Source organism: Carcharodon carcharias, chromosome 11 (genome assembly GCF_017639515.1).
Source record: "Carcharodon carcharias isolate sCarCar2 chromosome 11, sCarCar2.pri, whole genome shotgun sequence".
Lineage (NCBI taxonomy): Eukaryota > Metazoa > Chordata > Chondrichthyes > Lamniformes > Lamnidae > Carcharodon > Carcharodon carcharias.
Window position 1 is genome coordinate 67619545 of NC_054477.1, and position 25522 is coordinate 67645066.

Here is a 25522-nt window from a genome sequence, read left to right on the forward strand (position 1 = left end):
ACCACCGTGCAATATGGGTCAGTCAAGACTTAACAAGATTTAATAGCTTAGCAAGTCTTGCCAATAAACCCGATCTAACAAGATCTCAATAACATTGATTCACTTGCTGAACTGAAACTCAGTCTGCCAAAAAGCTGTTGAAACTACATCAATTGTAAATTTCAAAATTAAGAGTGACATTTTTTTCGGCAAGGGTGTTAAGAATTACAGAGTGACAGATACATATAATACAAATCAACTATGAACTAACTGAATGCTGGAACAAACTCCAGGGGCTATAACATCACAAATTGAAAGTCTTAAAATAAAGTTTACAAAAATGTGGAAACTTATCTTTATTCTTCTATTTTCTTAACTTCATGTTTTATTACTATTTTATTATCATTGATCTGTTGCATCATAAATTTCCCCCGTCCCAGCTTGGTGCTTGGTATAAATATACACACTACTCACCTCCACACTCCAGTACAAAACTGGTTATACCCACTAAATTTTTAACATTTTCAATACTGACGTTTGGGTCTTCCAATTTTTTTTAATGTATCAGATAATAAACCTTGAAACAGTAAATGAAAAATGTCAAACAGCTGCAGGGTAAAAGAGTAAATCAATATGCATCATCCCTATGAGCGTATTTAAAAGTGAATTGTGACATGCTGCTGAGCTCCATGTTAACCCGTACTGTAGCTGTCACATAAAAGCACGTATTCGGCTTCTCAGAGGCATCAGCGGTGTTGAGAGGCAACCAATCAGGGAGCAGCAGGAAGCAAGAGGAGGGGGTGGGGGTGGGGGTGGGGTGGAGAGAGCGAGTGCGCGGGTGATCTCGCGAGGCGTGGCGCTTGTGAGCGTGTGTGTGTGTGTGTGTGAGAGAGAGAGGCTGAGCGAGAGAGGGAGCGGAATGAAAGAGGAGAAAGAGAACAAGGGGCGAGAGCGGCGAGTGGAGATCCAGTTCAGAGACAGAGAGGAAGGGGAGAAACGGAAAGAGAAAGATGAGAAAAAGGAGGTGCTCACTAAGGTGTGGGCCGCGCTGCTCGTTTTCTACCCTCACGCACGAAACCGTTTTTTTTGTTGGGTGGGGGGTGGGTCCAGAGCGTTGCGGGGTCTCCATGGTGACGTGAGAGTTAAAATCATAAGGCGGACGAAGTGAGCGGTGACGGTGATTGACAGCTCGCGAGCCAGCCTCGAGCACAGGACCGCACGCGCGGATGCACTTGTTCCTTTGGTTTGCAACCTGCTCATTGATAACCCGTTATTCATCATCATCGTTATCGTGCGTGATTCACATCCATATATTCCAGGTTGATAGGGCAGAGGTTTTCCAACGAATCATATGGAGAAACGGGCATTGTCCTTTTCATGTGTATTATAAACTAGCTTCACGGCCATCATCATCTTGAGTAACAACGTGCATTTTGAATTTAAATTTCTGTGACCGTAAATCATGGGATATGGAACAGGTTCTGGGTATTTTCAGATTCGGTTACTTCGGCGTGGCGAAATTCTCCCCTTTGTAAGAAAAAAACCCAGGAGAATTGCTTTCTTTCCGCATCCACGATCCCGTAGTCTCACATCGCACGTTTTAAAGTAGCATATCATTGTGTTTTCGTTAGCAGGTCATTGTGGAGAGAAGAAAAAAATCTTTATTGAAAACATTTCCAGTTTTCACCAATCTTTTAAGGCCGGCAAGGACACGAAGGGTTTCCTATGCCATAAATATTAAAATATCTCTAAAGGTGTGCTTATTCACTGAAGGTGTTGTGCATAATATTAAACTTTATTAATCATTTGTTGACAAACATATGTTGCTTAATATTGCATAAGTTGTAGATGTACAGATTGGCTGACTAATTGTAACTCTTTCGAGTACAAACCCGTTCCCATCTGTTTCAGATGAAGTTACATTGTTCCATAGTTTGCCATTGTGAGATTTGAACTCTTGATACTCTTTTGAGTAAACCTGTTTCCATCTGTTTCAGATGAAGTTACATTGTTTCATAGTTTGCCATTGTGAGATTTGAACTCTTGATCTTGGGGTTACAAACCCAGTACCATAACCACTTGGCTATTTAGGCCAAGCAAATTAGCAGGCAACTGTAACTCCTTCGAGTACAAACCCGTTTCCATCTGTTTTAGATGAAGTTACATTGTTTCATAGTTTGCCATTGTGAGATTTGAACTCTTGATCTTGGGGTTACAAACCCAGTACCATAACCACTTGGCTATTTAGGCCAAGCTCTGACTAATTGTAGATGCAGTTGTTGCAGATGGACAAGTGAGCATTAAGTAAGAAATAAGTGGAGCTTGTAACAAAGGCAATGGTTACCAGGGGCTTGAATCTGCATACAGACTGGGCGAATCAAAATTAACTGGGAAATGAGCTTATGGATTGCTTTTGTAACAGTTTCCTGGTGGAACCAGCTAAGGATAAAGCTATTTTAGATGTAATATTGTGCAGTGAGACAGGGTTAATTAGTAATCTGATAGTAATGAATCTGCTGGAAAAAAGTGAAAATAATACAATTGAATTCCATATTAAGTTTGAAAGCAACATATTCCAATCCTGGGCAAGAATGTTAAACAAAGCCAATTGCAGAGGTATGAAAGAAGAGCTGGCTAAGGTTGACTGGGTAAATAGACTAAAGGGTATGGTGATAAACAGTGGGAAACGTTCAAAGAAATTATTCAAAATGTTTCACAAAAATACATTCCATTGAAAAACAAAACTCAGCAAGAAAAATCCACCCATGGCTTACTAAGGGTCATGTTAGATTATAAGAGGAGGCTTATAATGCAGCAAAGAATAGTAGTAAGCTTGAGGATTTGGGAGTGTTTTATAAACCAGCAAAGGGTGGCCAAAATGTTGATAAACAGAAGAAAAAAGAATGAGAGTAAACTGATAAATTTTTACAAATTAATAGTTTTTACAAGTATATAAAAAGGGGAGGAGAGTAGCTAAAGTAAACAGCTGTCCTTCAGAGATACAGACAGGATAAATTATCATGAGGAATGAGGAAATGGCAGAGATTTTGAAAAAATATTGGGTAGAATTTTCTGCCTGCTGGGCGGGCCGGCCCGATCCAATCTCCGGCGGGCGGGGAGCTGATCCCCACCAGAGAAGCGGGCCAATTAAGGCCCACCCAGCGTGACGTCCGGTGGGAAGCGCTATGCGCTTCCTGTGCAGGAGGGGGGAGTCCTCAAAAGTGAGAGTGTGCTCTTTCGCGCATGCGCACGAAAGAGCACACATCTCCCAGGCTAAGTGCTGCCTCAGGGCGATCACTTACACTTCTGAAAATATGAAAATTAGAAGAAAAAAAAATTCCCTAACATGTCCCCCTCATGTGACAATGTTACATGAGATGAGACATGTTCATAATTTAAATTATAAGTTTATTAAACTTTTTAACTCTCTACATGAAACCTCATCCCACCGGTGGATGAGGTTTCATGTTTTCTCTATTGCCCGCCGGGGCTCCTGGCCTGCCCGCCAACCTTAAGGTTGGACGGGCAGGTCCTTTAATTGTTTAAATGATCCTGTCAATGACTTCAGTTGGCCATCGACAGGTCGGCAGGCCCACAGCTGATTTGGCTGTGCCCCGGCCTTCCTGAAAATTTAAATGGGGCAGGATGATGTTGGGGGTTACCCCCGAAATCATCCCGCGTCATTTTATGCGTCGGCGAGCAGGCCCCGCCCCCTGCTCGCCGACAGCAAAATTCTGCCCATTTTGTTTCTGTCTTCACGGTAGAAGGCACATATTACATACTAGAAGTAGAGGGTAACTGAGGGGGCTAAAAGGATTGAGAGTGTAAGGTAATTACTACCAGTGGAGAATAAGTATTGGTGAAACTTAAGGAACTAAAGCCACCAAATCCCTAGAGCCTGATGGTCTGCATATTGACATTCTAAAAGAGGTAGATGCAGAGGCAGTGGATGCACTGGTTATGTTTTTTTTCTAAAATTCCCCAGATTCTAGAACAGTCCCAGCAGGTTGGAAGTTAGCAAATATAACACCATTATTTAAGAACCCGTGAGAAAGCAGGGAATGACAGACCACTTGGCCTCACATCAGTCATCAGGCGAATGCTGGAATCTATAAAGGAAGTCTTAAAAGGATACAATTAGAAAATTATAGTATGTTCAGACAGAATCCACATGGTTTAGCAAAAGGTAAATTATGTTCGACATAGTTATTAGTTTCTTGAGGATGTAACTTGTAGGGTAAATAGAGGGAAACCAGTAGATGTAGTATTCTTGGATTTCCAAAAGGCATTTGATAAGGTACTGCACAAAAAGTTAATACAGGAGCTAAGGGCTAATGGAGTTGGGGGGTAATATGTTAACATGAATAGGGGATTGGTTAACGATCTGCAGGCACTACGGTACTTTTAACAGATGGGGAAATATGGCTGTCAAAACGGTTTAAAAATTTTATTTCAGTAGTCTAATTGGACTGTTTTGTCCTATGTTTGGTAAGAAGCAAAATTTGCATCCTGTAGACATTATGAACTTTAAAATTAACAGCTAAACATGTCTATTTAAATAGTGGACAAAAGAATGTTAGAACAATATATTAAGATTCTGAAAGGTCTTGATAGGGTTAACACAGTGGTTGTTTCCCCTGATTGTAGAATCGAGAACATGGGGTCACAGTCTCCGGATAAGGGGTTGCTCATTTAGGATGAGAAATTTCTTCAATCAAAGAGTTGTGAATCTTTAGAATTCTCTACCGCAGAAGCTTTATTGAATATATGTAAGGCTGAGATAGACAGACTTTTGGCCTCTAAGGAATTTGGGAAGTGGATGGGAAACTGGGGCTAAGGCCGATGATCAGCCATAATCATAGCCAGCTCAGGAGACTTCTGCTCCTATTTCTTGTGTTCTTATGACAACCTTTAGGGAGAAATTTAGTTGTGTGATTCTATGATGTATTCAAACACTGTATGGCAATATTTAAATGTCAATTATACAGACATTTGGCATATAAACTGTTCAGAAAGGGCAACATTTTCCCCATGTGGGGTTGGGGGGAAGGCGGGCAGAGTGCAGGATGGGGGGGGCGGGGGTGGGCGGGCAGCCTTCCAATTGGCGCCCCCGGTTGGGGGTGGCGCTGTCATTCTGTGTAGGTGGGCCAATTAAGGCCCACCCAACGTGACGCCAGCCAGGAAGCACTGTGCGCTCCCTGTGCAGGTGGGGGAGGGATACCGTCAGCTGGGAGTACACTCTTCTGTGCATGCATGCGAAAGAACGCACAGATCTCCCTGAGGCAAAGTGCTGCCTCAGGGGGATCGGCTCTGATTGAAAAATTCAAATAAAAGTAATAAAAAAATTTCCCTGCCATGTCCCCTCATGTGACATTGTCACATGAGTTGGGGCATGCCCATAACTTTTATTGAATCATTTCATAAAAATTTAAGCACCCTCATGAAACCTCATCCCTCCCGTGGATGAGGTTTCTTGTTTTTTCCAAAGCTCGCCTGGGCTCCTGGCTTGCCCGCCAACCTTAAGGTTGGACGGGCAGGTCCATTAATCATCTTAATTCGTTTTTTATTGGCTTTAATAGGCTGCTGAACTGCAAATCTAAATGAAGCGGGGTGACGTAGGGACACATGCCCGACATATCCTCGTGAAATTTTACGCGTTGGCGAGCGGGCCCCGCCCCCGCCTGCCGACTGGAAGATGCTGTCACAAGTATCCTACATTAAATATATGATCAGTATGAGTTTGCCACAGAGGTTTGACTTTGTTTGGATCTTTCATCAATAGCTACATTAAATTGGACCCTTCTCTCCCATTGAGGTTAGTCACAAGCTTTTCATTGATATGCCTTTTCATTAATGCATTGAACACTATTATAAATTCTAATTTGGACAATAAATAGAAATATAATTTTAATTTTGATTCCTAAAATAATTATGGTTTAAACATTTTATTGTATTGATGAATGCAATTTATTATGAATATTTTGTAAGAGTGTAACTCGTAAAGATCCCCAGCAGGTATCTAAAAGACATGCTGTTCCTTTTATGTTTTTTGGATGTATTTGTATTTTCTGAATTTTTTAAAATCTGAATCATTTTGGGGTTTATTGCTTTCAATGCAATACTAATATCAAAAGGATTAAAATTACAGAGTTGGAAACTTTGTAAAAAAAATGTTCAAACAAGCATTGATTCTTCTTTGCAAATGTAATACTTTGATTGAAGCATTCAGAATTTTTTCATTTTGTTTCACTTACTGATTTTCTAAAGAAATAGACAACTGACTAACAAGATAAATACTTCTGTTAAAGAAGTATCCAATATCTTTGGTACAAAATAGTAACATAGATCTGTCCTTGCATTATGGAAACTGAGTGCTGCCTTTATATGAAGTTAGTGAATTTGAGATGTTTAAAATGTTTGATATGATAAATATGGAGAAATGATTTCCTCTGGTGATGGAATAAAGGGATAATCTTAAAATTAGAACTAGGTCAGTCATGAGCAAAATCAGCAAAACGCTTTTTCACACAAAGGATATTAGAACTTTGGGATTCTCCTCCCTAAAAAGGCTGTGGAGCTAAGACAACTGGAGTTTTCAAGACTGAGGTACATGGATATTTTATTAGTTAAGGGCATCAAGGGATATGGAGCAAAGGCAGGATATTGGAAATGAGGTTCAGATCAACCATGATCTAATTGAATGATAGCGTATGCTAGAGAAGCTGAATGTCTTATACCAATTCTTATGTTCCTCATTCCAAACTATTGCTTTCAAGAATTGGTTCAAATTGATATGTAGAAAAAGTGTATCGTGATTTGGAGAATTTTAACGCTTGGATACGTGGAGAATATTCGGATAAAAATGTTTTATCTATTTCAGAACTCTTCTGTCTAAATTGGATGTTGCATACAAATAAAAATTTTGAACTTTGGAAAACTTGGGATGTCCACTTTTCTCCTCTCCCAGGAGATATGTCTTTGGGTGGCGGGGAGAATGTATACACCCACAGTTATGTGGGACAGGCTGGATGGAACAGAGAGTCTTTTCCTGTCCATCATTGTTTGTATGTTTGTGAATGCTATTAAACAGTGTGGATCTCTGACAGAGGAAACATTAAAGTGAGCCTTATCTTTTCCAAGTACTTAGTTTTTTTTTTCATGCAGCTTGGTGAAACACTGCAAAGGCAATATTTTCACAACCTTCTTGAGAATGTCTAGCGGTATCTTCAAGAATACATTTCATACTTCTCCCAATTCTAGTTCCATGGTTATTGTTTGCCAACCAAAATGTAAATAGGATGGTACAGGTCAATATGTATTTCACCTCATCTTTCAACTTGGCGTCTTGCAACCCTTGGCTTTAATGTTAGCAACCCTCTTTTCTCTTTGGGAATGGCTGGGCTGGCATTTTTGATATGGGAGCTGGATAGGGTTGGTTTAGGGTGGGATCTGCATCTCTCAGTGGGGTACCCTTTACCTTTGGCATCAACCTGCTTTTTTTCTTCATTCTATTTCTCCAGGTTGCTTTGCTTAGTTTTTTCAAGCTTCCCATCCTAATCTCTCTCGCTATTCACACACACTATGTCATGTATATAAGTTTTTTTTTCTAATTATGGCTGCTTTTGCCTCATGTCATTTAATCATCTTCTGTTCTCCACTAAGCATGTTACATGTCATGATGTTTCTTTTCCTCTGTATATGTTCATGGTGTGCTCTCCCCTTCTCCACTTGTTCTGTTCCTTTTTAAATACTGTTTATCTATTACATCAGTCAGTTTTGAGGATGGTTTCAATGTCTGAAATGCTGAATCGTGTTCTTTCAGTGGATGGTACCTGATCTACAATCGTTGCAGTATTTCCTGTATTTTCAGATTTTCGGTGCCTGCAGTATTTTACTTTTTGTTCTATATCTGTCTCTGCTGTTTTCATTGTCACTGACATGTTCACAACTTTTCACTAATTTCTTAATCTGTTTAAAACTTGTGTTCTTACACCTAATGGTATTTTGCACTATTGGTTTGATTGCAATTAATGTCATCGCATCATAGCTGGATAAAATAATATTGTTGATGACAAAAAGTCTTTCAATATTAACATTAACCATAGGTTTCTCTCTCCACAGATGCTACCTTTGCTGTTAATTGTTTCTAGCATTTTCATAGAACCACAATGATACAGCATAGGAGGCCATTCAGCCCATCCTGTCTGGCTGGTTCTTTGGTAGAGATATCGAATTAGCCCCACTCCCTGGCTCTTTCCCCATAGCCCAGAATTTTTTTCCCTTCAAGTGCTTATCTAATTCTCTCTTGAAAGTTACTATTAAATCTGTTTACATCACTATTTCAGAGAGTATATTCCAGATCATAACAGCTCTCTGCATTTAAAAAAAAAGTTCTCCCATGTCAATTCTGGGTCTTCTGCTGATCACTATAAATCTATGTCCTCTGGTTGCCACTGGAAGCAGTTTCTTCTTAGTTACTGTTATTAAAATAATTCATAATTTTAAACACCTCTATCAAATCTGTTCTTAATCTTCTCCGTTCTAAGGAGAACAATCCCAGTTTCTTCATATCGTTGAAGTCCATCACCCCGGTACCATTCTGATTAAATCCTCCAGCACCCTTTCTAAAGTAAAAACAGAATTACCTGGAAAAACTCAGCAGGTCTGGCAGCATCGGCGGAGAAGAAAAGAGTTGATGTTTTGAGTTCTCATGACCCTTTCTAAAGTCCTTGACATCCTTCCTAAAGTGCGGTGCCCAGATTTGAATATAATATTCCAACTGAGACCTAAATGGCTATATACATGTTTAGCATAACTGCCTTGCTTTTGTACCCTATACCTCTTTTAATAAAACCACAAATCCCATGTGCTTTTTTAAAACCAGCCTTCTTAACTTGTCGTACCAATTTCAAAAGATTTGTGCACAAACACCTGCAGGTGTCTCTGTTCCTGCAGTCTTTTCAGAATTCTGTCATTTAGTTTATATTGCCTCTCATCATTCTTCCTACTAAATTATATCACTACGCATTACTCTGTGTTGATTTTCATCCAACATGTGCCTGTACATTTCACCATTCTGTCTATGCCCTCCTGAAGGCTGTAACTGTTCTCCTTATCGCTACATTTGAGTGTTGTGTCATCTGCAAACTTTAAACCACACTCTGTATAACCAACAGCAGATCAGAAATATATATCAAGAGGATACTAAAGCCTGGGGGTACCAATGTATACTTCACAGTCTGAAATAAACCATTCACTATTATTTGCTGATTTTTGTCCCTCAAACAATTTTGTACCCACACTCCCACTTTAATCCATGGACTTTAATTTTGCTAGAAAGTCTATTATGTGGTACTTTGTTAAAAGCCTTTTGAAAGTGCCCATACACAATATCAGATGTACTATTCTCAGCCACACTTTATATTACTTCATCAAAAAGCTCGATCAATTTAGTTAAACAGGCTTTGCCTTTAATAAATCTGTGCTAACTTTCATTAATTAGTCTCTATTTTTCCAGATGCTAATTAACTTTATCCCATATTAATGTGTCTCAAAGTTCCCCCACCACTGACTTTGTCTGACCTGTAGTTGCCGGATTCATCCCTCTCCTTTTTCATTAAACATTTGTAGTTCTCTGGTGCCCCTCACATACCTAGAAAAAAGTGGGAAATTGTGGTCAGAGCTTCTGCAATTTCCATCCTTGCTTCCCTCAGCGATCTTGGATGCAGCCTGTCTGGACCATTAATTTTTCTACTTTTAAGTGCCTCGTCTTTATCTTTTCCTATCTTATCCAACATCATTACTACCTCTTTTGATGCTATATTAACATTTTATATTTATTTTTCACATTTCCAGCATCTGCAGTGTTTTTCACTTTTTTCGAATATTAACCATGTATGCTATGTACGTGCATATTTATTTGTTTAGAAAGTGTTGGTAACTTGTCTGCAAAATTAACTCTAAGCATTTTAGTGGAAGCTGAATAGGTTGTTTTTTTGCCACTTTTAGAGTGATACTGCAACTGCAGACTTACGAATGATGCATGCAGCACAATTAGTAGCAAACCTAATACTTACCTTGTTTACTAAGTCAGCACCAAGTGTATCCAGTGTCAACTTGGCAGCCAAACTTGCCAAATCCAACGTTACCTTGGGGTTGCAACTTGCTTCTTATGAAAGATAGATCAAGCAGGTCTCGTCAGAAAAAGGCGTTGAAGAAAATTGAACTGGAGCAATGGCTTCTGAAAGAGTAAGCTTAATGTAGGTATGACGACAAGGAACGATGGCCACTTAATCCTTTATCAGCATTTCATTATTTTTTTATTCACAGTACCCAGAACAGTAGGGTTATTTTGTTTATAATCTCGCTACAAACTGTTCTTGGGATTTAGTTCCCCTTTGCCCCGCAAAGAACAATATAGCAAAGAATGATCTTTACAGACTATGTACAAAATAAACTCTTCAGTTCGTGATGTTGCATCACTGCACTGCAATGAATAGGTATTCAGGATTCAATACTGGTGAATAACTTAGTTTAATTGTAAAAGCAAACTACAGAGGACTGTGGAAGTATGTATTTTTACTTTCTATAAGATTGAAATTTCCATTTAACAGGAGAGTACTGTAAATCAAAATAAAGTATTTGCATTATTCCCTCTTCTCTCCATTTATTGATATGCTTCTGGTAGGATATTCTATGTCCTAAAAATTATCTGAGGAAAAATATCTGCTTACCTCTTCCTTTATTGATTTGGTGATGTTTTAAAATGTATATCCTTTTACCAGCTCACTGATACATGGCAATTATTTTTTTATTTAACTTGTCAAGACCTTTAGTTTCAATAACCTACATCTATTCACCACTTAATCTTCAAAAGAACTACACTTTCTCCTGTGTGGGCAGGAGATTCATTTTGAAATTCTCGTCAAATTCGACAAACAGGTAATCACACCCTGTTGGCCCGGTATAATGAGCAAAATCAGTCAGAGAAAGATCAGAAAGCTGGACACTATCGCAACTTTGACTTGTATACGCTTAGCATATCTGTTTTTATACTTCAATGCCCTATTTACAAAATCTAGGATTTTTTTTTTACAAGTTTATGTATTGCCTTCCCACTTTTATGGATTGAGGTAGCTGAACCCCTGAGAGAGACACTTCTTTTTATCTTGCCACCCTAGTGCAAAATTGTTCTCATTTTTGTCCCATAATCTAGCACCATGTCTTTTTTCATATTAAATTTCACATGACAGGTTGCCAGATTCCCAGACATATGCCCTCTTGAAGTAACTTAGACTTTGCAAATTTTGATATTGTGGCCCCTGTATCCAAGTTTAGATTGTTTTTCGAGAATGTCAATGGCCCTAATGCTAATCCATAATGGGTACCACTGTTTACATCTTTTCAGTATGAAAATAATTTATTTTCCAACCTATAATCAACTTCCTATCTATGCTGTCACATTCCCTTCATGTACTTCTATTTTGTCACAGCACTCTTGCCATATTGAGTTCCACTTGAATGGTTATCCATTATTTTGTGGAGACTCTGGGCTGCTCAAATGTCGGCATCTCCCATCTGAAGCTCCCTGGTCCTAAAGTATTCAAAGCACTATATTTGGAACTTGTTTGCAGGAGTTGTTGGGAAGATGACATAGTTAGACACCAGTCTGCTTTTGGGCTCCACTTTGGATTTTTTTGTCAGGGTTTACTCCCTTGGTGGGGGCTGGTCAGCTCAGGTGGCTAGATGGCTAGCATGTGGTTCAGAATAATGCGAACAGCGCAGGATTAATTCCTGTTCTGACTGAGATGGACATGGGACCTGGCTCCTCACTCTGCCCCTGAGAGTGGAAGGCAATGGCAAACCACTACTGACGAGTAAAATGGCTCAGGATGAAGCATCAGCAGATAATGATTCATGGATCTGCCTTGTAGACAAAGCCCTTGTGGAATGGAATGGAACTCCCTTAGCTTTAATCTCTCCTAAGGTATCCACCTCAAGTGGGGTCACTTGCACATAGCTGGGAGTTTGGTTCATTAGTGACAGTGTGTGCCCACACGCCAGTGGGCCTGCATGATGCATGCCTGGGGGCCAAACCTCCTCTGAAGCTTGAGCCTGGGACCACGAGGGGCCTAGTTTTGGTGTATCACCACAAGAAGACATAGATGAGGACTTGCTGATGGAGAGGTTGTGTACTGACAGGGAGAGACTTGGTGCATTTGGCTCTCCTCGCATTGCTGCAGCCAGTGGTGTGTGCTGAAAGTGAGAAGCAGACTACTACCCAAAAAGCAAGAAGCATGTTAACTCTCCTCACCCACACACAGGGTGCATCACTTTGATATGTTGGACACCAGATAGCATTGGTGGAGGCAGAAATGCTAGAATCATTTAAAAAAAAACAATTGGATGTGATTGTGAGGGAGGCCTTTAGCATCTCTCTGGATGAATGAACTAAGGTGGTTGGAGTAGTTTTCTTCATCCATTATTATCTTATGAATGTTGTACTTAGTGAAAAATCTCCCTAATCCCTTCATTCATATGTTTGCAGGTGGTGATCCGGCGTTTACCTCCTAACCTAACAAAAGCACAGTTAGAGGAACAACTGCATCCACTCCCAACGCATGATTATTTTGAATTTTGTGCTGCAGATATAAGGTACCAATAAGAATTGGATCCCCTTATAAATGTATTTTATTATTTATACAACACAGCTTGCATTTATAAAGGGATCCAATAATGCACACTAAATAGTAACGAAATGTAATTTTTGAGTAAAATTGATTCAGTAATTTGCAGCCTCGATAATCATTCTTGTAATTCCAGTCTAATCCAAGGTCATTATTCTCCAATATGTAGTCTATTTTCTAGGATGTTTCAATTTTTTAAATCAGAAGTACTATTATACATTTTTTTGAATTGATGTTTTATGAAAGACCACCATGTTTTTAAAAAGCAATGGAAATGGTATCACTATATTATTGTAACTTTTTCATCTAAGATCTTTGTCCAAAAAAATTTGAATTGAAAATCCACTGAATGCTATTCTTATTTTAAATGTGCTAGTTACATGGACTCGCACACGCCACACCCCAACCACAGTGAGCCATATCAGGCATCCAGTGCCTCCTCTCCCTGCTTCTGCTGATGATTCACACAAAGATAATAGACCCCCAATGGCCACCTTAGACACATGCTGCGTACATCACTTTGGGAAACACACTGTCTTTGCTCCCATAGTAAGGAAGCGCAACTACATGCAGCGTCGACGGCAGCAGATGGTTCTTGGTCACAACACCTTGAGGCTCCCCTTCCACCATCTCATCATCCTGAATAGGACATGTGTTCGAGTTCTGAGCATGTGCCTAGCTACATCTCCTGCAGGTTGCCTCCAGACTAGTCATGTGCAACTAACAGCAACACATGGTGCGGGGGAGAACTCATCTCCTCATGAACCACTCAGGCTGATCTAAGCATGGGCACTATCTGCTTGCCCACTCAGCATAGGAAAAATGCCCAAACATGATTCAATGCAGTCACGACAATAAGACTTGGGCCGAGGCTTCAAAGGCAAAGGCTACCTGCTGGGTCAAATGCCTAATGCCAACATGGTACTCGCCCTTCCGGAGCGCAACAAATTGTCGAAGCGCTTACAGCACTGGATCCGGGTGTGCCGCACCATGTCATGGGAGCTCAGCACCTCGACCACCTCCTCCCAGGCATGTTTGGTCATGTGGGGGGGCCTCCTCGTCCCATCCTGGGGACCAACACCTCCTGCCGTGCTGTCACCTCCTCGAGGAGGGCAGCAAGGCATTCATCTGAAAAGCAAGGGGTGCACTGGCCTCCCGCTGGCCTACCCTGCAGCCTGCCCTACTCCTGTGGCAGACTCTGCAGCCTGGCTTTTTCCTCTGCCCTTCCCTCCAGTCTGGCCTGCTATTTTCATTAATTCTTCTCAGTAGATATAAATAAGTTGGGTAAACTCAGTGATAGTGCAGATCAGTTGGAAGCAGATGAATGGATTTTTCTTGTTAGCTCTTTATTACAAATAGCCCATGCAGATTTTCAGAAATGTTTAGGTTATTTTATTTATTTACTTTTATTGGAACTGTTTCCTGCAAACATTTGTAGGATCAGTATGATATTGTTCAACTATATATTTTTATTTTCCATCTAGCCTTTACCCCCACCTGTTCTCTAGAGCTTACATCAATTTTAAAAATCCCGATGACATAATTCTCTTCAGAGACCGATTTGATGGATATATCTTCATTGATAATAAAGGTAAAGATGCAACAAGTTGAAATGACAAATAAAACAACCCAGATTTCCTCTTTTTCACAGGAAATTCTCATTACTGCTACATTTTCTACAAGGTTCATCAGACAGCAACTTGCACAATAATGTTTACACCAAGCACCATTAGATTGGATTATTATCTGCACAAAAAATTAACCTATCTGAATCCAGGATTTTTAATCACGTTGCCACCAGAAATTCGTATTTTTCACGATTGTTCTGTTCATTGGGACTTGTTGAATTTATTGATGTCACAGAAGTAATGAAGAAAGATTAATGCTGAGTTTTAGATCAAGCTGTATCACATTTCAATCCGATAAAGTGGATTTCATTCTAGCAGTTTGAAATTTACCCTGAATTGGATGAAGCGGTTCTGGAAAAGTGAGTGAGAGTGTGTTTGAAATTTCCTATAGTTAAAATACATCACACACTGGTTGGACCATGGTGTAATCTTATACCCAATGAGAAGTTAGTCTTCATCTGTAAAGCAGTCATATTTTGGTTATTTCTATCACCTTGACTATTGATCAAACATATAAAATACTGACTTTATTACAGAATTATTCTGGTTTTGTTGTATCTCTATATAAATAATGAACTATTTTTGTCCCTGTGATTGTAACACCTCCAGGCCAGGAATATCCTGCTGTGGTTGAATTTGCTCCATTTCAGAAAATTTCCAAAAGAAAACTGAAAAAGAAAGATGCAAAATCTGGGAGCATCGAGGAAGGTAATTATTTAAGACCTTCAAAAGCTGAAAGCCCACAGAGTAGTAGAGCACTGTCCAAGCCTCCACATTCAATCACTGCAGCACAGTAATTGACAAAACTAATGGAATGCTAACCTATGGAGCCAAAACTGTAGAGTACAAGTTGCTGAAACTTTATAATGCTCTGGCAAATCACATCTTGACTACTGTGTACAGTTGTGATACTGATAAGGGAAATATTCAAATCCTGGTGGAAGAGCCATAACCCAACATCAGAAATTTAAGTTAGGAAAAATTTGTTTTTTTGAGCCAGAAATGGGGGTGATATTATGAGATCCGTAAAACAGCACATGATGTAATAAAGATAAATCTTTAATGCTACATCAGTGCTGAACCTTAAGAATAAGACAGAGACACAAGTTCAAATTAGTAAACAATAGAGTTCAGGCTAATGTCAGAAAATTCTTTTCCACAGATGATGATCAACAAATGAAATAGACTTTCATTTGAAGTAATGGAGGCAAAACCCCTCAAGTCATGCCATGATGGGGGACTGTATAATCTCCCTCACCTGTACCTATCTTGTGAATGACTATATTTAGTGAGATGTAAAATGATGAGACTTGCTTTGACTTTTTGTCAGACATATTTAAACTTTAAAAAGTAATTTGTCTAAACCATTTTGCATACAGATTTTTAAATACTTTACATGTTTTTGGGTTTTTACGCTAGATATTTTCTTTGGTTCAGCATCTCCAGCCATTTTGTAAGTGGCCCTCATGACCTATACGATCCAGAGTATAACTTTATCTGCCCAATATCTAGGTAAGCAATAGCATGTTGGAGGGATCATAAACAGAGAACTTTTCCTCTCTACACTAGACATTGGAATGCATCAGATGACACCATGTGATTCTTCTCTGTCTGAAAGGGGGACTGAATATTAATTGTTATTAGTTTGAAATGCAGGGTGTGAATCAATAAATGATTTTATTTAAATAGGATATGTAAATGAACGGTAAATAGTATAAAACAATGGATTATACATCTTACTATCAATCTTGATACATAAAATAATAGAGGGGCCACTCATTTTAAAATATAAGTACACTTCTTATGTTGTGGAGCAAACTGTAATTTACAAAACAGCCTAGTTTCTCTGGCTGTCACGTTCTTAAAATATAGACCTCCTGCTGTTGTCTGAAAGGCTGACATTGACTCTTTCTAATAAGAGAGGTTCCCCATAGAAATACAATTTCTGTTCCTTGGCACTGTACAAAAACAAAAGGCAATAGAAGATTACTTTTCTCTTAATTACATTAGATCAACAGCTATTCATAAAATATTTTACTTTCCGACTGGCCAATTAAGTAATTTACACCACAGAAATTCTATTGTGAATTCAATAGCAACCCAAGATCAACTGTCTGATGTCTGACTTAGTAGCCTTTCTGTTGAGAAATGAGCTATATACTTTTTAGTTTAAACCCCTTGCTGTTCTAGCAAAACAATTTACAAATTTTTTAAAAATCAAATAAGGCAAAGACTCATTTTTGTAACAATATTATATAGCAGAAACAGAAGAAAATGTGATGCCTTGTGTTTGATAACATCTAGTGAAGTTTTGGTCAGTTAAAAAGCCTTGCATTTATAAAAAATTACCATTGATATTTAGGATGCATTTTACAGATTCCATCAAAGAAGTTCCCTACCTGTAAAAATCCTATGTTATGGAAGAAACATTGTTTACCAATTCACTTCTTCAAGAGCAGGGCAACTCCATTTTCCTTCCTGCAATATATTCTGGGTTTGGTGACATAATAGGGATCTGCACTTTATTCACCGTATGGCATCAAAATATCCTCAAGGATTCTCGAACATTAGGTGTTTTAACTGTGTAAATGTATTCCTGTCAATGCTCTAATATTGCTTTGGGCCTGTGAGTGCATTTTGTTTTCTGTATTGCTGTGCGTTAAAGGTGGAATAATAGTTTGACATAGACCTCAAAGCTTCACAGATGTGCCATTCTGCCTCAAACTGTTCAAGCTTTCTAGTTTTTGGGTGAAATTGATTGAACTTCCTCCACCATCAACCATCAAAAAATATTGAAGTAGGTGTGCAGTAACACCAACAAAATAAACTTGTAAAGTGCATTCATTAAATTTTATTGTTCTGGAATAATATATATAATCTTACATATAATTATCAGATTGTGTTTGAGCCTCCTGCAAAATAGTAGGCAAAGAAAATTGCTGTATGGGATCACTATTTCCATCATAATTAATGGCCATCAACCAATGTGCATTTTGACTGAATAAATTGGCCTGGTAAGGTGAATAAAGTTAAGGGGCAGAATTTTAACTGCCAAGGACTGGCAAGTTTGAAAAGTGATGTCAGATTGGGAATCTGACATGCTCCCATCCACTTGTGAATGGACAACATTTGCTAAATAATCCTCAGTGTGTTAAGAATTACACTGACAACCAATTTAAGATTGTCAGTCAGGCTCGCAGCGTGGCGCACGTCTGTGTACTGGAAGCTACATATATTAATACACAGGGCTCTGTTCTTTGCAGACAGAAAGAACATGTGTACACATTGCGCGTGTTTCAGCTAAACAAAATAAGTGACAGCCATTCGCTGACTCATCCCTCAGGACAATGCCTTGACCAATCAGGGTCAAGCTGTTTGGTTTAAATTTCAAATAATGCTTGGCAGTTAACTGTCAGTCACCATCACTGGTGCATTCTCCATGGCAACATCTCTATCAATCGGAATCACAATCAGAACTTTCCATCTAATCACTCTTTTCACATTCGGTATAAATTATTGTTTTCCCCTTATATTGGTATTCTTGCAGTTTCCTGATAAGTACAAGACTGAAAGCTTTGACATGGTCTCTTTTTTTTTCAGTAGTACTTAAGACACGTGGCAAATAACATTGTCTAGCCTCTAATCAAAGACAATGTTGGGCAGAATTACCTTTTGTTTAACAGCTTCAAAAACACAAGTGCTTATCAACAACTATAATTTAGTACCTTTGATGTAGTAAAAGGTCCAAGCCATTTCACAGGAGAATCATAAAATAAATTATGATGCTAAGCCTCTTAAGAAGCAATATTGGGATCTTGCAATCCCAATAGCAGAGAACACTGAGACGTTCGATGCTACTGAGGGTCACCATGGCATCAGAAGTTTCAGGAAGCTGAGATACACTGGGTGAAGGAACTTCCATTATCTCATAAGTGGCTCCAATGGAGCCCTTGCTGAAGGTGTTCCCTGCTACTCCCACCCCTCCCCAGGGCCTGTCACCACGCAAATGTGGAGAATTCGCCCTAAACCTACCCTGGTTTTTACATTGATTTATTTAGAGCTGTTCCTGGCAGGTGTAAGGTCTGCTCAGGAGCGCTGCTGTAAGTAAATTAGGTGGAGTGTCAAAGCACTCTAATACCTGGCAACCCAGACACTGCTTCACCCCCCCCCCCCCCCCACCCAGAGACTGCTACCCTCCCCCCCTCCCCATCACACCTGACAGTGTTTCATTCCCCTCATCCCGGCACTGCTCTAATAACCCACCCCCACCCTCAGCGCTGCTCCAACCTAGCCCCTTCCCAGTTCTGCTCCAACCCACCCCCTTCCCGGCGCTGCTCCAACCATCCCTGCGCCTCCTGGCGCAGCTGTAACTTCCTTACCCCCTCTCCCCCCCCAACCTCCGTCCCCACTCGCTGTGCTGCTCCAACTCCCCACCCCCGGTGCTGTTCCAAATCTACCCCCCCCCCCCGCATTCCGGCGCTGCTCTAGCCACCACCCCACCCCCCGCATCTCCCAGCGCTGCTATAACCTCCTCCCCGCACCCTCCACTCCCGGTGCTGCCCCAGTTTCCCCTCCCGCCACTGCTCCAACACCCTCCCCCCGGCACTGCTCCTACCTCCCCCTCTTGGCACTGCTTCAACCCTTCCCTTCCGGCACTGCTCCAAACCCCGCCTCCCAGCGCTGCTCCACCCACCAATCCTGATGCAGCTCCTCCCACCCCTCAACTCCCGGCTCATTTTCCGGAATCCCTGACTCCTCAATCCGACTAATGTTGGAACAGGGTTGGGTCAGCAGTGTTGTAATTGGGGGTGCAGGTCAGTTACGAAGTTTAGCTGAATTGAGGGGGTTGAGCTGGGCTGGGAGTGGGGTTTGAGCTGTTTCAGGTGGGGTGCTTGAGCTATGTTAGGAGAGGGATTAAGCTCTGTTGGGCTTTTTTGGGGAGAGTATGAGTGTTCTTAGGAAAGGGGTGAGCTTTGTCAGGAGGGGTGAGCTGTGTTGGGGCTGTCAGGGAGGGGGTGAGCTATGTCAAGAATTTGCAGGGAATGAGTGATGAGCTGTGTCAGGCAGGGGATGCCAAGTGTCTGAAGGGGTATGAACATTGTCGAAGCATGCGAGTGTTGAGAGTGTGGGGTTTGGTGGGGGGAGTTTCATGAAGACGGTTCCATTTAAAAACTCTGCAAGTAAATGAACTGAAGATAGACCGTAAGGGGCTTGTCTTCAGTTCATGATGAAAATTGGTGATGAAATAATGCTTTGCCACAAGGCCTCCCTGCTTTGCTCGTTGATGGATCCAAGCTGCCACTCTGCCGCTGACCAGAAGATCTGGGCCAACAAGTCAGATGATAAAAAGGTAGGTTTTTAGTGAGTGTCTCAAAGGAAGATAATGACATAGGGAGTAAATAGTTTAAGGAGTCCTTAGGACTCAGGGTTCAGGAAGGAGTGGCCACCAATGGTGGAGTACTTAAAATCAGGGACTGAAAGACCAGCATTTATTGCCCATCCTGATTGCCCTTGAGAAGATGGTGATCAGCCATCTACTTGAACTGCTACAGTCTATGTGTGTAGACACTCCCACAGTGTTGTTGGGGATGATGTCCCGGGTTTTAGACCCAGCAACGGTTAAGTAAAAGCAATAAGTTCCAAGTCAGGATGATGTATGACTTGGTGGGAAACTTCCAGGTGGTGGTGTTTCCATGCACTGCTGCCCTTGTTCTTCTAGATTGTGGAGATCACTGGTTTGGAAGGTGCTGTCAAAGGAGCCTTGGTGAAATGCTGCAGTGCATCTTGTAGATAGTACACACTGCTGCCACTGTGTGCCAGTGATGCAGGGAATGAATGAGGTGGTGTTTGGTGTCCCAGTCAAGTGAGCTGCTTTGATCTGGATGACGTTGAGCTACTTGAATGTCATTGGAGCTGCCATCATCCAGGCAAGTGGGGAGTATACCATCACACTCCTGACTTGTGCCTTGTAGATGGTGAACAGGCTTTGGAGAGTCAGGAGGTTAGTTGCTCACCACAGAATTCCCAGCCTCTGACCTGCTTTTGGAGCCACAATATTTATATGGCTGGTCCAGTTAAGTTTCTGATCAATGTTAAGCCCTCAGAATGTTGATAGTGGGGGAGTTAGTGATGGTAATACCTTTGGAGATGATTAGATTCTCGCTTGTTTGAAATGGTCATTGACTGGCAATTGTGTAACATGAATGTTACTTGTTTCCTCTGGTTCTCTTCCAATTACCTTAAATCTAGCCCTGTGGTTACTTAACCTCCTCCTACTGGAAACAGTTTCAGCTTGTTTTTTATTTTAATCAAAACCATTTATGATTTTGAACATTATCAAATATCCTCTTAACCTTCTCTTCTCAAAGAACAGCCCATGTTTCTCAGGTCTCTCCACATAACTGAATTTTTCATCCCTTGTTATTTTCTAATCAGTTTCCTCTGTACTGTCTCTAAGACCTTGCCATTCTTCCTAAAGTATGCTGTCTAGAATTGGACACTATTCCAGCTGGAGCCCAATCAATGTTTTATAAAGGTTTAGGACAGCTTTGTTGTTTTTGTATTCAATGCCTCTTTATAAAGCCAGGATCCCCTATACCTTTTTAACAGTCTTTAATCCCATTTACTTCTTTAACAGCCTTCTCAATTCGTATTGCCACCTTCAAAGACTTGGGTACTTACATCTTTCTTTCTGTACTGCTTTAAATTGTATTGTCTTTAGCCTGTAAGATTGAAATATTTATTCATGTAATTTACAGAAACAGTCAGCCAACTTTAATATTAAATGTCACAGTTTTGATGTTTCTAACATTATTAAGATGATTATGTTTTGGGACCATGTCTTTAAATTTAGGGTAAAATGACAGGGATAATGTGACATGTGCTGACATCTGTCTGGCTGAGATTGTCTTATGGGGAAAAGGTACAAGGTATTCACACTTGCAGACAATGGCAAAGGCAGCTGTGATGCTGTTGGATAGACTGAGAGTCTCCAAGTTCATGGGAAGAGTTAAAAATGTAAGGTTATAAAAGGGTAAACTTTGAACTGTCCAGGATAGGATAGAGTTGGGGTCTAAAGAATGGTTAATCAGAACTTCTACCTGGATACAAGGCCCATGTGATTCACATTGCCATGGGGAAGGATGCAGAGGAAACCATTGTAAAGATTGGGTTACAGGTTTTCCTAAAATATCGCTGAGTATCATAGACAGTAGGTTAATCTGCCAGAATGCGTGAGAGGGAGAGCAGCTATAGGCAGCAAGATGCTGTGGTTTACCGTGCAGTAATGCGGGTAAGAGTTCGTATTCAGATTGGATAGACCAAATTTGTGGAGAGTTAAAACGAGGCTGGATGATTTGCCTAGCTTTAACTAGAGGGAAAAGTTCTCTAGGAAAACTTGTATCATGAAAGACAGTTCAGGAGTTAAATATTTCCAGGCTAGGATAGGAAAATATCTGAAGTAAACCCTCAGGAACTAAGCATTATTTTGGACTGATTCTGGGAGAATTGAATGTCTACTTAAAAGGACAGTGTAACGTATCCCTGATGGTGTTTTTTTTTGGTTGTGTTAAAAGTTCTGTAACTTTTAGGTTTTTAGTGTTTAGACAATAGCTGTTTTAGTCTGGTGTAGTAAATATTTTAAAACGTGAAATCTTGTGTCATCCGTTCAGTTGTTAACTGGAAATTTGAATTTCTTTTTAAAAGTTATTGGTCTCTATGTTTATGTAAAACAAATTTGTTGCACTGTGGCCAACAATAGATAATACAATAACCGAATGCATTTCTGTTAGCAGTCTGCTCGGAATCATGCAAAAGTAGCCTGATTGGAGATTGTTCCATTTGGTTAGGTTCACTCTCCCTTGCTAGATAGAAGGCTTCTGAGGTGGTCTGCAAACCTCACAGATCAGAAACCTTGCAAAATGGAGGATCTGAACCTCCAGTCCAGTATCTATTAATGTTTCAGTGCACAAAAACACAATGTCAACCCTGATTGCTAAAAATTTTAGAATGCAGTGATCACATAGTTAGAACTATTTTATGAAATAGAAATTCATCAGACTTGCTTATTCCAGAATTCCAACACAAACATCATAGGCTGACTGACAGAGATGTTGTAATAAAACATGGTTTCAAATATAAGAGCTTAAGACATAGGAGCAAGAGTAGGCCATACGGCCCCTCGAGCCTGGTCTGCCATTTAACTGTCACCTATACTTTCTTGCTATATTTCCATATTCCTTGATTCCCATTGTGTCCAAAAAACAAGAGCATGACAGAAGCTTGGATTTGTAAGTGAAATGTTAAAATTTAATGATACCTAAAAGGGATCACAATTTTCTTTAAATATGTATTTAAAATGTTTGCAGGATATTGTAAGGTTTCTTGACTTAGATCTAAGTAACCCTCTTTAATGGTAATTAGAGAACTGCCTAAATTCTCTGTAAATCAATTCACTAACATAATTCACACAATTCAAAATCCCTTTGTGATTTTGTTACATCAAAAATTACAGAGAAAATGAAATATTCTCACTTCTGAGGAATTTTGCATTTTTTAAAATCTGCTTTAGGTTTGATAAGTAATTGAATATTTTTTTAATGCAACTATAGACCCTGAGTACAAGAAGTTTTTGGAAAGTTACTGTGCAGATGAAGAGAAAATTGCAGCCAACCCAGAGACGCTTCTGGGAGAGATAGAGGCAAAGACCAGAGAACTGATTGGTTAGTCTGATTGTAATTTTCAAGTTACACTTGTAACATTTTTTGTGTCATAAGCAAAGTTGTTTCATATATTTTCACAACAGTATATAATTAGCTCAGTAACAATAGCTGGTGAGACTCCATTTGAAACAAAATTGGTTGAAATGGTCTCTTGCATGCATGCTTTGCATTTATTTTATTTTCAGAAAAGATTTTGAAAATGAGAAGATTTTAAATCATCTTTCTGACTCCAAATAGTCCAAAGGCCCCTTGGTCCTTCTGCGCTGTTAAATAATCTCCATCTAAGTTAAGCCAGATATTTGAGCTTTTCTTTGCTGACATGGTTCGCTTTATTATTTTTTTTTAACATATTCAGATTTTTCTCTTTAAATTGTTTTTTCTATTCATATAACTTATTGATGTGCATGCCTGCTGGAAATCCAGTACTGATGGCTGAGAGTCACAGTTTTGTTGATTTCTGGAAAGTAGGTGGGCCCAAGTTGCTTTAAATCTTTGAAGAAGCATTATTGGAGTTCATTAATAATCCCTTTCAGCACATATACTAATCTACCGGTAAGCATAATGAATCGTGATCTAATAATACTTAGCAAACTTTTAATACTGTAACCAACATTGCATCATTTTCTGAAAGTGATAAAACTAATGTCTATAAATAAACAATTGGACAATCATATTTTACACCTCTGCATTCCAATACATTTCAGCTCCAACACAACTGAGCTACTATACTGCTCAAATGTTTTAATTTTTTTAATCTATTCACAGAATCATATGGCACATTGTGCCTGTACCAGTTCTTTGAAAGAGCTATCCAATTAGTCTTACACCATTACTCTTGCCCCATATCCCTACCTTCTTTTCCTTTTCAAGTATATTTCCAATTCCTTTTTAAAAGTTACTATTGAATCTGTTTCCACCAGCCTTTCAGGCAGTGCATTCCAAATCATAGCAACTTGCTGTGTAAAAATCTTGCTCCAATCTCCTCTCTGTTTTGCTTATTCCCTTAAATCTGTATCTCTGGTTACTGACCTTCCTGCCAGTGGAAACAGTTTCTTGTACTTAGTCTATCAAAACTCCTTGTAACTTTGAACACTACTGTTAATTCTCTCCATAACCTTCTCTGCTTTAAGGAAAACAATCCCAGCTTCTCTAATCTCTCAACATAACCAAATCCCTCATTCCTGGTGTCATTCTGGTTAACCTCCTCTGTATCCTCTAAGGCCTTGGCATCCTTCCTATAAGTGTGGTTTCAGAATTGGACATAATATTCTAGCTTGTGACATAATATTCTAGCTTGTGACCTAACAAGTGGTTTAGGAAAAAAGAAGGAACTTGCAGTTATATAATGGCTTTCATGACCACAAGTCATGCCAAAATGCTTTACACCCAATTAAGTTTTTTTAGTGTCTAGTTACCTTTGTAATGTAGGAAACACAGCAGCCACCTTGCCCACACAAGGTCCCATAAACAGCAATATGATGAGGACCGGAGTTTATATTAATGATGTTAGCAGAGGAATAAATGTTGGCCTGTGCACAAGAGAGAACTCCCATCCTAGAGGGCAGATGGGGCTTTGGTTTCACATATCATCCAAAAGATGGCACCTTTGATAGTGCTGCGGTCCTTCAGAAATGCGCTGGAGTGTCAGCCTAGATATTGTACTCAATGTCCTGGAGTAGAACTTTAACCCGCAACCTTCTAGCTCAGTGGAGATAGTGCTACTGCTGAGCCAAGACTCATATTATCATAACGTTCATGTTTTTGCATTCTGTGCCAATACTTGTAGACTCCCAAGATCCCATGTGCTCTTTTCACAGCCAAATCAACTTGCCCTGCCTCTTTAAAGATTTGTGTAAGTGATCTTTCAGATTTCTCTCTCTTCTTGCAGACATTTTTGAAACCATTTAGTTTATATTGCCTCGCCTCATCACACCTTTCTGCATTAAATTTTATGGAAAGAATTTTTCTGTCAGTGAGCGCTTGCCGACACATAAAATGACGCGCGGTGACGTCGGGCGGGTGTCCCGACATCACTGCACGTCATTTAGATTTTCAGTTTGGTGGGCACACAGCTGAGTCAGCTGCGCACCCACTGAACTGTCAAAGGTGTATTAAGGCCATTTAAAAACTAATTAATTCGATTTAATGAGCTGCCCATCCAACCTTAAGGTCAGCGGGCAGGCGAAGAGCCCAGGTGGCCTTCGTGTTTTTCATGAAACCTCATCCATGGATGGGATGAGGTTTCATGAAGTGTTTTAAAACCTAATAAAAATTTATACTTTTATCTTTGACATGTCCCAGCTCATGTGATAGTGTCACATGAGGGGACATGTTTAAAAGTGTTAAAAACCTTTATTTAAAACCTTAGCACTGAAACAAATCTCCCTGAGGCACCTCCGTGCCTTAGGGAGATCTCTATGCTCTTTTGCCCACCCACATAAAATGGCGGTGTGTCCCCAATCGGGAGTGCCGATCGGATTCGTGCCCACCCACTCCCATACAACACCCC

General features: G+C 40.0%; 1 protein-coding gene across 1 annotated transcript in view; it reads left to right on the plus strand.

Annotated features, from left to right (window-relative positions):
* Positions 1–898: 898 nt before the first annotated feature.
* The window catches only part of upf3a (UPF3A regulator of nonsense mediated mRNA decay), a 47786-nt gene continuing 23162 nt past the window's right edge, over positions 899–25522 (plus strand). Inside the window, exons 1-5 of the mRNA XM_041198690.1 lie at positions 899–1015; positions 12527–12633; positions 14150–14256; positions 14903–15001; positions 22903–23013. Coding sequence (XP_041054624.1) covers positions 899–1015; positions 12527–12633; positions 14150–14256; positions 14903–15001; positions 22903–23013 — 541 coding nt within the window. The remainder of the gene's footprint in view (positions 1016–12526; positions 12634–14149; positions 14257–14902; positions 15002–22902; positions 23014–25522) is intronic.